The following is a 15,081-nucleotide window of genomic DNA, read 5'->3' as shown; positions in this document are numbered from 1 at the left end:
TCATGATCTCATCAAGTTAAAGAAAGTYAGCAGAACCAATAGGAAAAAGATGAAGCAATAACTTGAATAAAATCACACCTAAAATAGTTTCCAGCACTGACACGAAAGCTGCTAAAAAATTGTATCAAGGGAAATAATATCAAAAAGATGTATTGATCTGTTATGTTGTATGCTGTAGGCATCATTTAATAATACATATTGGCAAATGATCCCAAATTAAGCATAAGACTTGAGATGTACAGGTACATCTCAGTTATACTTCTGGTTCAGCAAATAGAGTGCAGAATCTTTCCAAGGTAATAAATCTGTTTACTCCCMGAACCAGACAAAGAAACAAATAACAGAAAAAATAAAATGTGAAACCTCAACGTCAAACAAAATCAAATTAATGCCACTATAAAATTATCTGTAAGATTTTTAATGACTGGCTTTGATCTTTGGCAAATACATATTGATCATTCAGTATTTGGTGCTGAAACTATTTCATCGTGTTCCTTCAGGTTTTCAGCTTCTTTTCTCGTAGTGTTTTTTTTTAAGACATTCACATGCATATACAAATCTGGGCATGTGCTCACTGTCGACTGTGAATTTAAAAGCTCTTTTTCTCATGAATCCATCTACAATATCTGATTTATTGGGTATGCTGCCCTGGGTTCATAAAAGCCATGATTCCCCATAAAATGTCAGTGGAGGTGGTTAATGTGACACGTTGTGGTCGTGCGTGTCTGTGCAACATCCAAACCCTCACAGTCATGTGTAATGTTGATATTCAATGGGAAAATGTCAAAATGACAGGCTCTATGTGCTCAGCAGCAGCGGTTTTGTGTTTTCCAGTTCAGGTCATGTTAATTGTTTGGTATTTATTTCTTCTCCATTGTGTTTTCTTTCTCACAGGATGCTACTGGAGAAGAGCTCAGACAATCGCTTGGTTTTTTCTTTGACCGTGTCAGAGCGGGCTGTAGCCCTTCGATACAGTCGGACTGATGGCCTAACCTCACATGCCGTGAGCTTCAGAACAGAAGGCCGGCTACAGCTGAACAGGTGGACACATCTTACTTTGCAGGTAAGAAATCTCAATGGTTTGAGGATTAATATCAGAGACACTGGATTRTTATGTTCATATTTTAAGCCTTCTATGAAGTATTGTGTTTAACTCTTTTTTTATTCGAACCTACTTCACAAGCCATAAAAAGAAACRGTTTAGGAAAAGAATAAAAGCTGAACAAGTCCCATTATTCTTTCCATAACCAGGATTTCAGTGACTGTTGCGCCGTTGCCTTGCAGCAAGCAGGGTTATATTCCAGGTTTTTCTGCATGTAGTTTGCATGTTCTCCCTGTGCATGTGTGGGTTCTCTCTGGGGACTCCAGCTTCCTCCAACAGTCCAAAAGCATGACTGTCAGGTTGATTGGTCTCTCTACATTCCTCTTAGGTGTGGGTGTGTGTGTGCATGGTTGTTTGTCCTGTCTGTCTCCCACTAATGGATGGATGGGTCATTGAATAGTAATGCCATAGTTTTTCCTCATGTCAGGAATCTTTATCATAGCTTTCACAATTCTCTCTTACTTCCTGAGGATTTTGTTTTTGTTATTTTGTACTTGGGAGAATTGTGTTAAAACTCTTTTTTTWATAAATGACATATTATCCCTTTCAGACACATAAAAAAGAGCCAGACCAGTTATGGCATTAAATTAATTTAGCTGTTGCCAAATTGATTCAACTGAAATTACTTTCAAATCAACCAAATTATAATCGTCAGATTAGATATCTGCTGAGAGAGAAGATCACCTGAAAACAATGATGTTGATGTTTGCATGCCCTTGAATCACAATTTATTTGTATATTTCAAATATTTTAATTTAATCACTTGTTTTTTTTTTTATCTACTTCAGTTTACCTAAGTGGTGTATATCAGCTTGAAATGTTGTAAGGCGTTTGAAGTCAGTATTACAAGGCCTTCTTGGACAAAAAAAGTCTTTCACCAGCTCTCATCAGTCTTAAATGGCAGCTGGTGAAGTGGAGAGAGTTTTGAGGCCTAAATGAATCCCTGTGTGTGTTATTCTGGTCTCTGGTGAAGTGGATCATTTTACAGATTTCTCCACTGGACAGTCTCAGTCTTTCATCATCATGAATAACACCAAAGATGTGACCCAGAGAAATCATGGTTACCTTGACCAGCCTTATATTTTTAGATAGTTGTAATCTATGTCATCTGCTTTCTTGCACTTTATCATTTTGTGTAAAAAGTCTTTGTTGTAATATCTTCCTATTACATAACCACTAATTCACACTGCACTACATAATCACTTATAATCTTAATTAAATTGCTGCATTTAATAGTTAGCAGAGTTTAATTCATTGCTTTATTATATTTGCAATCTAACTTAAAAGTGGAATGCTTCTTTTTATATAACATGCCCTACATGGGTCTAACGCAATACCAAGCTCTGTGTGAGCTTGAACCTGCTCACTTTTGTGATCTGTTTAAAAAGTGAGCTGCTGTATGAAATCTCAGCAATTTGCAGCATCATCTCTCAGCAACATCATTTCACCAGAGCAGAGGATCTAACTTGACACCTTAGTTTACAGTTTGCTGATGGGTGTTGATGGTGGAAAAACGTGGCAGCCCAACCTGTTGTTGGCTAAATGCAGTGCTGCTGATTGCTCACATTGTAGACAGTRGATGTACAGTATGCAGAATCCCTCTCAGCGATAAAGTTGTCATTGTGTGTCTATGAATACCTCAATGCTCAATTTGCCAATTCAGACAAGACATGGAGTGAGGCTTGTGGGGATTTTTAGCTTGAAGTGCCTCATATCTATGCAGCTTTTGGGCATTTTAATGTGTTGTGTGGCTGTACCTTTCTGTAAATCAGCCTGCCTTTTTGCGTAATGGTATGATGATGTGATCTGTTTTGACCATTCGGAAAAAGATCATAATTATCCTTGACACGCAAACACTATGCGCATACTCATGTTCTCACTCATGCATGCGCACACACTTATATACCCGCTCTGTCACATAAACACACTGACACAAACTCGCCACTCAGTGGTAATTTGTAGCAGTCTGTCAACCACAGTGCAGATATTACTCTAAGGAGTAAAGCAGAACCCCTTCCTATTCACATTTAGACAAACACACACATGCACACACCACTCATCTGTCAGTTTGCACAGATCAAAACACAAAAAAGACAGTCAAAAGGAATACCGATTTCCAAGTGCCAGGAGCATGACACACACACACGCGYGCACGCACACAGACACATACGCACTCAAGGTGCCAGAAGCAAGGTGCTGTAGGGAGGCTGGTGCTCCCTAGGTAGTTGTCTTATCTGATTATGGTAACGATGTAGAGAACAACGGAGGAAAACGCAGCCTGAGGGAGGAAGGACTGACAGAGAAAGAAAGATGGGGGAAGTGAGGGAGTGAGCTCAGTGTACTTAAGTGCAGTCAGCTAATACAAGTCTAATCTTTTAGTGCATTTTTATAAAAAACGTTTGCAGAAGGTTATTCTCCATCTGTCTACTCGTACTACTGAACTCCATTCAGTTCTAAGCATAAACATATTCAATCWGTTTTTTTTAAATAAAGAAATCTTCACTGTACATAAAGTGTTTACTCTATCCAAGTTTCTTTCCTTTTTCCTTTTTCTTTAACTGACACAAAATTCTAAAAGCTACATGGGGAMAAAATTTGTGACTTGTTGAAGATGGTGTAAATTAGTTGCTAGCTACAAATTAGGTGTGAAATGTTATAAGGTATGAAATGTTAGGATGACTACTTGCATTTTTAAAGTGGCTATGAAGTTTTATTTTGCAATGTCTTGAATTTCGTCTTAACCCTTGAGCAAACACATTCAAAGAGGGGTCATTATGTAAAATGTATTTTTTTTTTTATATAGCTTTATATAACGTTATAACATTATTCTCTCATCAAAAACATACCTGGAGTGTTAGACTGTTTCATGTATGTTTGAGAAATCCTTGAATCTCCTGTGGCAGCCATTCAGGGGCATCTAAACTCTTGCTCTCACAAAGCACCATCTGTTTCCACAAAGCTCCCATTTGGATCTTACGTCTCCAGATAAAACTCTGAATCACAGAGCATCCCCTCCCCTCTGCCTTCCTAAAACAACTCCTGTAGACTAGCAGTAGCAGCAATTAGCAAACTCCTGGTGGAACTGTTTTCAGCTGAGCTTATCATGCAAACCACTTCTCAGTCAAACGCTTCTAAGAATGGTAAATAATGAAGTAGCTTTGTTGTGATCACGGGCTGAAGGGTAGGAGCTTCGTAAAAAGAGATGAACTAATTTCAAGGTATCACACTGAAGTCAGTTTTTTAAAGTTATGTTTCATATATACATAATTTTTACGACAACTGAAGGCAACAGTTACACTTTATTGTACTAGAAAATGGCACTATCTCCCTGAAAAATACTCAACACTGCCCTTTTAAAGTATTTATTTTTAAAAATTACAGATTGCACTATAATTAAAATTTTATGTTACTCAGAAATGGAGACGGTTTATTTAATGTAAAATTTCTGAATATTTCCAGCATTTTGCACTACAAAATTTTACCAAATTTAAGCACTGAAAAATGCTCAACATTTTATATCCATGTMCTTCAAATGGAACATGATTTGGGTGTTAATAAGGTAATAGTGTATCGAGGTATACAAAAATGTCAGTGATATTTTTATTGTTTATTGATATATTAAGTTGTTTTTTTAAGGACTGCTGAAAAGTAATTTGATGTAGAGTCTGTATTCAATTATTTTGTTTTGTGATAAAACTGAAAATAAAAGGTTAAATCCTGGATTTAAGTATTACATTAAGCAGTTATAAGCCATGACAAGTAATAATTTACCCTCGAATGATTCAAAGGAGTCACCAATATCAAAAACTGCATGCTACCAAATCCTGTCTAAAACCAGACAGTTAATAGTAGGAAAATGAAAATGAAAAACCTATTTTAAAATTACCCACAATGAAGGATAAAGGAGGTTTAAATAAAAACTTCCCTCTGGAGGTCTTGCTTTATTCCCGGCAGAGTTGCAGGGTGGGGGAGGAGCGTCTCCGTCTGTTAGTGCCTGAACAAATCAACATTAATATAAGAGGCAGTGATAGGAACAACCAGTCACACCAGTCACATCGCAACCCAAGATGTCAGCATGAATGTTTAACACTTGCATGCCTGCACACCCTTCCCTCCTCTTAYTAATGAATGCACAAATACATAAATCATGGATTACATCCRCAAGGATTTCTTACAACACCAATTTGCAGGTTTTTCAAAAAGCTTGTTTTTTGTATGTCTGTATTTTTTAAGAAGTGTGAGAAGCAATCATTAAGTAAAAAAACATACATKGTTAAGGTGGAGAGTGAATTAGTCATTGGAAGGTAAAAGTCAGGTGAAGGACATGGATGTGCTCATAATACAGCTAATATGTCTTCTTGTTGAACATTATTTGTTCCTTACTGTGTCGTGGTCTCATTGCATTGTTGCAGTCACTTTCGAGTCTTGTGGCACATTCTTTTTGTCGTTTTCTTATTGTTTTGCTTTTGTCTCTTACTTGCTTTGTCCTTTTTCCATTCGTAAACATGCAGAATAAATAATTTATTTGCAATAAGCTAAGTTATTTGTAAAGTTAGCAAATAATGTTTTGCCAGAAACTCTTTAAATATTTTTGAGAAAAACATGAGAAATATTTAAAGCCTCAGCTTTCGCTAATATGTACGCTTTAGTTCAGCGTTGTGATGATCCCAAAGACATCCGTGTGAATAAAAGGTTGTGATTAATTGAGTTGTCAGAGCAAATTGGTCATTTGTCTCCAGCAGAGAATTTAATTTGTTTAAATGCAAACTCAAGTGGTAGCATAAAGCTTACTTACAAAGCTTTTAAGAGACGTCCTGTTGAAACGTAGAGCGGAGTTCTCCATTTCACATCTTCTAAATTAGCTGCTCTACATCAGCGATATGAAGCAGCCAGCTTATATCAGTGTTTATGTAATCCTGTGGTGTTTCAATCCAAAACARCATCTTAGGTCTTGCATAAAACGTCTGCTTGAAGAAAAAAAAAGTAATAAGAGTAAATTGTGTGCTATTTTACATTCCTGGACGTGATTTCAAATCGTATSACCTTCATCAGGTTTTAATATTATTGAAAAACATTAAGATAAACTACAACGTATGAATAATTAACCTCGTTTTTTATTGTACAGAAAATAGGACAAAATGGGTAGACAATTTAAAGACAAAACTAAACTCACCYTTTCTACTTCTTAATGTTTTCTGTATAAATTGCATTTGGATGAGTGTGTGTGCAGTTAAGGGAATGTGTGTGAAGGTGAAGCAAGGTTGTTATGTAGGGGTGTAGTGGACGCCTCTATGGTAGCCCTCTGCCTGCTGGCATCAGAGGCAAAAGGGCACGACACTGGCATCAATTACATAGTGAGAGACCAACAGACATGCATGTGTTCATGTCCACTGAAGATTTTTTTTTGCTCTTAAGTTTATGTACTAATCTATTTAATACCATTTCTGTGGCAACCTGCATCTGGTCCATCTTAACATGTAGACTGTCGCATAATCGTGTCTGATTATTGATGTTAAACCAGAAATGTTGGGATATCTTATTTTCTTACATATATTACTCACATGTCTACCCTTCTTATGCTCTCATATTTCTAGGTGAATCTTGTTTTTCGTAACACTAGACATATGACTTCTCTTACTTTAACACCTTATATATTCCCCTCCTTTCTCTATTTTGTTTTACTTTCTCCTCCCTTTTTTTAGCACAAGATAATTTTCTCTCCTTCTGTTTCCCTTTTTCTTGTTACCACATCTATCTTTCATTCTTTCCCTTTTCACTGCCCCCAGTGCATCCACCTTCTTTGTCCTTCCCTCTTTCCYTCTCATTTTCCTCACACCCGGCTGTCCCTCTCTTCCTCTCCATCTCCCAGGGGACAATTTCCTTTTCTTAAATAAACTGTCATAGCTAGTGTTAAAATATGGGCCTTACATGGGGTAAGCGTGGCAAGGCAAAGGCATAGGGCCCTGGGCTGGTATAAAACATGGATAATATGCTGTGAGAGGTAATTGTATCTTTTAGCACTGAGATGAGTAGAACAAATGTCTCCTCTCTGTAGACTCTCTCTCTCTCTCTCTTTATCCTTTCCCACCTCACGTTCCCTTTCTATCTCTTCCTTTACACACTGAAGTTGTGTTAATATGATAGAGAGAATATTGGCTGTACATCAGAGCTGCTAACAGTTCATTGTGGGTTAAGGTGAGTACAGAGGGGTGAGGTGGGACAAGAGAAGATGGGAGACAGAAGAACAAGAGAGGCAGGGCAATAACAGRATAGACACAATGTGTCCTGGTTAATGTARATTCAGGAGGCCAAGATTCAGTATTTGATGTTAGTCTTTTTRCTTATAATTAAGTAGGAGAGTAAAATCTAAAATTCTCTCTCTTTGCTTTATTTACTTTATTTGTTTWATTTATTTTTTAACTAGCCGTGGGATCTAGCTGATTCCAGAGCTCTGGAATTAGCAACTAACATGCCTTATAGTTTTTAAAAATATTGAATAATCATACTTTGAAGTCATGTTTTTTTTTTTGTCCTTAGTGTTGCAATGTGGAGGTCACACAAAAATCCATTCATCCATCCATGTTCTTGTTTACTTATCCAAATTTGAGTTGTGTGAGAAATTGATCCAAGAACCTGTGACTCGCTCCTGTTCCTCCAATACAAACTGAAAGTCATGGTTTGAAGATGCCAACTGATCCATATTGTGTGTAAAAATATGCAGAAATATTCCTAAACCACACACCCTGTTCTCTRYCTAATGTGGACTGAAATGTTGACTTCATATACAACAAATGTCCATTTAAAGTTAGAGGTGTGAAACTGGCTCAAATTTCTGCCAAGACTAGGAACACAGCTCTTGCTTTGCTGGACATAGGACAATTTATTTAGMAGAAAATATATTTCCACAACAATGAGAGAACTCGGTGTGGTCCGTATTTTTTTAAACAGGCCATTTCTTCACAGGTGTAACCTCTGAATTATGTTTGCTGCAATAACCCAAGAAAACAACCAGAGCTAGCCCAAACCTCATTCATCTGAGAGCTTATTTTAAAACTAGTCTTTTTCATTTTTACAGTCGATTTTCAACCTCAAACACAAACAGTTCTGAGAAACGAGACAGCTCTCTATCATATTTATCTAGAACAGTACTTTGATTTTTTTATTTCCATTTTTGCTGAGGCCTACAGCTACGAAGGTAACTTGGAAGAAAGACTGTTGTCAACAATATGTACTGAGCCATGGCTTCTTGGCAGGATAAGGAAAAATGAGAAGAGCTTTAGTCAAAATGCCAGTCTAAAGATGACTAAAAGCTTTCCACTCACAGTTTCCTGGGGCTTTTAGAAGGGCTTAGATGCTTTGCCAGTGGATGAGTTTGCATACCAAAAATCTTTAGGTAACAAACTTAAGCAAAATGTGTAAAGAAAAGACATACAAAATACACACGAAGACAATGCAGTTTTATTTGCATAGCACCATTCATGCAAAGTGTGACTCAGATTTTACAAAAATAAGCRAGGTAAAGCAAATAATGCAAAAAGAAATGCATGAAATTGCAATTTTAGTAGTTTTCTGAAAAACACAAAGTAAACATTGCTTTTCAAATATAACACTGTAGGTACTACACAGGGTTCTTTGAAAGCAGCAGGTTTGTTTCTGTATATATGGGTATATGTATGTATATGTACATACATATATAAATGTATATGTATGTATRCATATATATGTGTATACATACACATATATATACATATATGGGTCCATAATTAATTGGATCAAGCAGCATTAACAAGTTTCAACAACACAGAAACTAAAAAACAATTTTGCAGAAAATTGCAATTTGATTACTATGTTTCTCCTGCAAACCATACTATATTTGATCATGTAAAGAAATGTTGAAGCTTATGTCAGATTCACTAAACAAGAAAGCTTATTTTTACAGCACTAATACATTATAAATAGTAAGACTGTAGTCAGGATATTCTGAATATGCAGACATGTGTGTTTTTTGAGGCATTAGAAAACACTCTGTGCCATGAAAATGATTTTGGATTTGATCGAACCAGCCTCAGTAACTCATGTGTGCCTTGATAGCCATCAGATTCTGCTGCAGCTCAAACATTTAGTAAAACTTTATATGCCTTCAATATGCCGTGCGTGTGCGTGTGTGTGTCGGGGGGTGGTGGGGGCTGCATTCAAGCTGCATCTTTTTTTTTTATTAAATAATTCAGAACTTTCTTGGACTTAGTGGACACACTTCAGATGAGAATTAACTGAAACCACCATATAGACATTTTATTTCATAGATTACAGAAAAACTTGCCAAATAAACAAAGWAGTACTGAAATGCGAAACATAAAGAATACTGGACAGAAGAAAAGACAAAAGAAATGGGAGGAAAGTGTTTGTGAAAGCTAACAAAGGAGATTTTCAGAAGGATGCGCGGTGGCTAAGAAAGATGAAGCGTTTCAGGATTCATTTACATCAAGCCTGACAAGTCCCTCACATCTCCCCAAGAGCCACACAGCTCTGGCTCAGAGATTCCTAAAGAGGGCCTCGTCTTCGAGCTCCCTCTCTGTGCTCTGACTTTTCTTTTTCTCCCTCCTGTCTCTTTTCTCTTCCCTTTTTTTCATATTCACTCCCGCACTCTTTCTTGTGCTCTTATGCGCTTGCCAGTCTTCAATCAGCCATCATGAAAGTGTCTGTCAGGGCGTCTTAACTATCCTCTGAGAGGCAGACACTTGTCTGGGCCTGCCTTCATCCCCTAAAGGCGTTTTTTGACTTGGACTTATTTCCCTCCTCACACCTTTTCAACTTCCCTAAAGAGCTGACAACAAGTGAGAGCGACAGGGCAAGATAAACATGAGGGAGAAAGACAAGAACGAAGATGAGAAGAGGAAGTAGTGCACTGAGGGGGAAGAGGATATAAAAATGGAGATGAAACACRGAGAGAAAACTCAACAAGTGACAAAGAGTGAAAAAACTCAAAAAACAGTAAAAAGGTGAAGGAAGCAAGTGACCTCATGATGAGAAAGGACAAAGCAAGGTGGACCACTGCAGAAGAGAGGAGGAGATGATGAGGGAGAAGAAGGGGATTCTAGTAAAACAGGCAGAGTCACATTTATCAGTGGTCCCACAGTGTGTTTCTCAAATGCAGGATTTGGAGATTGGAGTAAAGGAASTGACGGCTTGAGCACATTAAAGTTTTTTGGGGGGTTAGAGATGGTAGCAGGGTGTGTGTATGGGTGGTGGGTGTCCCTCTTAGAGAAGTATCTTCCCTTTGTCCTGGGTTTGATGTGAAAGGAAGCTGCTCCTGCTTTGACAGTGTTGTCAGCCATGCAGTTTTTAATATTCATGGATCCGATCGAGGAGGGMCTGGAAAAGAGGAGCRAAGTGGAGAGGAGAATTTTGGTCAAACAGAAAGCTAATTTGCAGCTCATGCAGTAGAGCCTGCGGCTCTTTCTGCTACCTGGGAAATGAGCTGGAAGATTAGCTGAATGTATAATTCCCATGTTGTCACACACACACAAGCATAAATATGTACACATAACGTGCAGAAACCTTTTGAAAAAGCACACACATACTCGATCTTGACTTGAAGTCCAGCAGTAAATCGTCTTTGGATCTTTTTTTTTCCATGTTGCTTTTACCAACTCGGTCATCTCAATGAAATATCGCAGGAAAGTGAAAATAACTCTTTTTAAGAACACTTCTTTTTTATATAGTTTGTTGATTATATTTTTATTTCCTATTAAAGACACAAATTTATGATAATTTTAAAATTTGATGCCACTTTAAACATCTTAATATATAAGATCCTCCTGTTATTTTCAGATCTATGACCAACGTGCAAGTCTTTTCTTGGATGGACTTGAGGACGACGACACACCATTTGACACAGAACATCTGATGAACACGCTCTCTGACATCAGCGACTATGGTGCCATGTGGGTGGGAGTTAGCTCCAACGGTAAGAATGCTTGTTATTTGGCTTCCCAGTGGACAGAGTTAATTTTACCTTGAATGGTTTAGGATTATGTTCAGTAATCACTGCAACATTGTAGACATATTTTTAGTCATTATCTGTCACGTACACAAAGAGCAACACAGTCAGATGCAGACATGCAAACGTGTCTTCAGTGTGTCCAAAAAGTATACATTTGACATTTACCAACTGTCTCACATGYAGACTACATTATCAGTAATTGAATCAAAAAAAAAAGCTTAATGCTTTTATTCGAGACAGGGAAAAGATTTAGAATCTGTAATCTGCTGCGGAAGGTGGGATCTGATAAAAATTTCAGTAAAATAGATTTGATTTGTACAAATCCTTTTTGTAGTAACCCTCAGTAATGCAAATGTGGGGTTAAAAAGATGACAGCTGTCTGTATGTTTTAGTTATAAAATAGATTAATACACTGGGTACTTTCCAAGAAACAGGCAAAGTAATTCTGAGTACTAAAATAATACTGTTAGAAGAGATAAATATTGAAATCTGTAATCTCACAGTCACAATCTTCTCCAGGCTCTTAACCGTTGCTTGTTTTTGGTTTGTAGCTCTAAAGGAGAAAAATACTTAAGAGTTTATCATGCCTGTTAATCTTAATATGATGTCAATGATTACTTCACCTCTGTTTTCTTTCTTCATCCCCTTTTTAACTACATATCTGTGATTGATTCATGGGGCCCGTCGGCCATTTCAGTCAATAGCAGAGAAACTGAGAAAAATGATATCCGTTCAACTCTGGAGTGATAAACGAGTGTTTTTGTTCTCGTTTATCAGCCATCGATTCCTAGTTCACAGCAGGTAGCATCTGATCAGCTGAAGATCACATAAGAAAGGTTGATCAATGAGAGTGATTGACTTGGGGCAGTGCGTGTGTGTGTGTGTGCATGCGTGGGTGTGTGTGTGTGTATGTGTGTGTATCCTGTGTGTGTAAGTAAAGGAGGTTGTTGAAACCCAGAGGGAGTGCCTGGAATTCTGATCTGAAGATTAATTATGCAAATACTGATCAGCTTCATCGATTAACAACTACGTCTGTTTTCGGTTTTGTACCCATTTATTGGAATTTCCAAGTACAAGTAGTTGTGAGAGGAGCTTTAAATGTTCRTGCTAGCCTTTTAAAGCTACACTTTGTGGAATACCATGACATTAATAGAAAACAGAAATTAGTGATAGTTCGAAATTATCACCTCGTAGAACTGAACAATATATTGAGTTGCTATTGAACTTGTGTCAATGTATGCGCTGTAAAAATCACAAAGGGCTTCTTGTTGGATGCAGTGGTTTCGGTTTTCRTGCRTTACCWTTTGCATGCAAATAATAACCWGGATAATTTGAATGTTTTCTTACTGCCTTTGATGCCCAAATCTTGCATAGATTTTTGGGTTATATTTACCTGGTGTGTGAATTTTATCATAGTCTGAGTCTAAATCAAAGTTAGCTTGTTAAAAAACACAATATGATGTCGGTAACAAGACCTGAAAGGGGTGTAATGTCACAAATTTAGTGTCCATCTATTCTGCTACACTTRAAAGTGTGAAATACTTCCAGCCCCTAAGAATCTGAACTGCCACATTTTCTCAGAGTAACAAAAAGCCCCCTTTCTGTTCTTTCTTTGTCACAGAAACTCATATGCATACTAAGCAATAAGTAATCATAAATACATTTACTTACATGTATACATAAATGAATTTCAGATGCTCAATTACAAACATCATAAAGCCAAATAGAGAAAGCTGAATACCATAAATTAAAACACATGGAAAGAAGAGACCTACACAGAGAGTAGGGAATTAGGGCTTATACCTTGCATCATCCCAGTAACAATAGGGAGAGTGCTTTTCAGTGGAAGGTATAATCCCATTTCCACACGATAAAGAAATCCTGAGCCAAAGCCTAAGGCTGCACACTTACATCCCACAACACTCACTCGCTCTCTCCCTGTTTTCCATGCACACGCCACACTGTAAACATTACCCAAAACACACACTCATCCAGTGGTTGGGCAGAGACACCAAAGCTCCTCTCAAGTGTAAATACAGGCACACACTTACAAGCTACACACATCCTTTTGCTAAAGCAAGGATAATTTTTTGGAATCTACAAGGTAAAGCCACTAACACAGAAATGCACACGTTCACAGACTAAACATGGCAGAGGTACTGTCAGCGCTTAGAGACATCCATCTTCTAAGACTTACTCAAACCAGAAGGAAGTTGGTTGAACAGCAAAAGGCTTTGTTCCTCTTTGGGCCAGCATCATCACCATCATCTCTCTGGGTCTCTAGTTTTCAGTCCAGCATTATCACATTTGCATTGTTGTTGGTGGAGAAGTGTTGGAGAGTTGACAGTACTTTTTAGTTTGACTGTGTTTCTGGTGTTCAGTCCAGTATCTCCATGTGCGTCTAGACATTTTGCCATTATGTTTGAAGTATTCCAGCCTATTTAAGCTTGTTAAGAGACTTTAGAAACTTGCATCTTAGTGTTTGAAATTAATGCATTTTTCTCTGAGCTGTTTTTTTATATGGTACGTGCAGATAGTTCTGAGAGTATTATACAAAATATAGTGGCACTCCACAGTGTTAGTGTGATGCTACCAGTTTTCCCTGTAATTCCTTTAATTGTTGTTTTTGCATCACATTTTGTAACAGAAAAAATTTTACTCTGTATTTCTGTTGTATTATATGATACGCAAGTAGTGTCACCTTTTCTCATTATGCGTTAAAATGTTTTACAAAACTAGAAATAAACAGCAAGCTGATTTCTCTATAATAATGGAGCATTATTAACACACCTGATATTGATAAAAACACTAATTTTGCCAAGCCTAGAATATTTCTTTACACCACTTTTTGTGTGAGTAGAACAAATGACATTAAAGTTAATGTGCTCACCTACTTTACTGACAGTAGCATGTTATTTTCACTGAGAACCTTCATGTTATTGATCTGACAATTATTTGAATGACTGCTTTTTTTATGTAGAATAAAGACTTGAAGTGTTTTCTCTTTTGTCATACTTTGGATAAAGTCTGTGGTCTGCATTTATTCAGTCTGAATTACTTAATGTTGTMGATCGTCTGTTATTTTCATGCCAACATTATAGAAACATTTGTTTTATCAATAGAGTTTGGAAGAGTTGATACTGTTGAAACCTGATGAAGGAATTATTGTTTTTTAGGAAAGTATGACAACGTTTTATGGACCTCAGACTGTCTTCAATCTGAATTTTATCACCAGACCAATGAATTTGCCCTCCAAAGCCTTACTGCTCTCTAGTGGAGACAAATGAGTTCTGTGGCAGATTCTGCTTGGCTTTGTGTTGAAATCTTTGCCATAATAGGCAGCTGTTGGCAGCCTCACTTAGTGGGTTTTAAGAAACTGATAAGATAATCTTCTAAACACTGTGAAATCCTCTCGCTTACTGCCTTCAGTACAAACCCATTAACACCTTCTTTATGTTCTTTTCAACTCTGCTTTCATCTCTCCAGGGTCTAATCAGTTCATTGGGCAGATGCAGGATTTTAGATTTTATCCCGCTACGTTGACCAACAGGTGAGTTGGATAAAGAGATATGCAGTGAACAACTGTTGAGAAAAAAGGGGGAAAAACACCTTGAAATGTTCAAGGAAATTTATCATTTCACTCATCATTAAAATACATTTTATAACAAAAGCAGAGGAGCACCTTACAATTATTAAAGAAAAACTGATAAAAGGAAGGAGCCAAGGAGGACTATGCATTTATTTCTAGATCTACACGTGTTTAAGAAATCATCAAAAAAAAACAAATAACACGCGCTCTTAAGTTTTGTCAAACAATGGAGGTTGACGGCCCATGTTTTGGCAGCCTTTTCAGGAAGAGCCAGAGGTGCAATTTCTTTGTTGAATTACAGCTAAAAAGTCTGTGAGCAGGACAGAAAGATGAGCAGGCAAATGGTGTGATGTGGGAGATGGTGCATGCAGTTCCAGTGTAACCAGC

The 15,081-nt window shown here is 37.3% G+C and overlaps 1 protein-coding gene across 1 annotated transcript in view; it reads left to right on the top strand.

The window, feature by feature from the left end:
- ush2a (Usher syndrome 2A (autosomal recessive, mild)) overlaps positions 1-15,081 on the top strand; it is a 195,365-nt gene that overhangs the window by 6,657 nt on the left and 173,627 nt on the right. Inside the window, exons 5-7 of the mRNA XM_017303876.1 lie at positions 895-1,063; positions 10,934-11,069; positions 14,592-14,655. Of these exons, the coding sequence (XP_017159365.1) occupies positions 895-1,063; positions 10,934-11,069; positions 14,592-14,655 (369 nt within the window). The remainder of the gene's footprint in view (positions 1-894; positions 1,064-10,933; positions 11,070-14,591; positions 14,656-15,081) is intronic.

The sequence above is a fragment of the Poecilia reticulata genome, linkage group LG3 (genome assembly GCF_000633615.1).
Source record: "Poecilia reticulata strain Guanapo linkage group LG3, Guppy_female_1.0+MT, whole genome shotgun sequence".
Lineage (NCBI taxonomy): Eukaryota > Metazoa > Chordata > Actinopteri > Cyprinodontiformes > Poeciliidae > Poecilia > Poecilia reticulata.
Note: the sequence above shows the minus strand (reverse complement) of the source record. Positions and strands in the feature narration are given on the sequence as shown.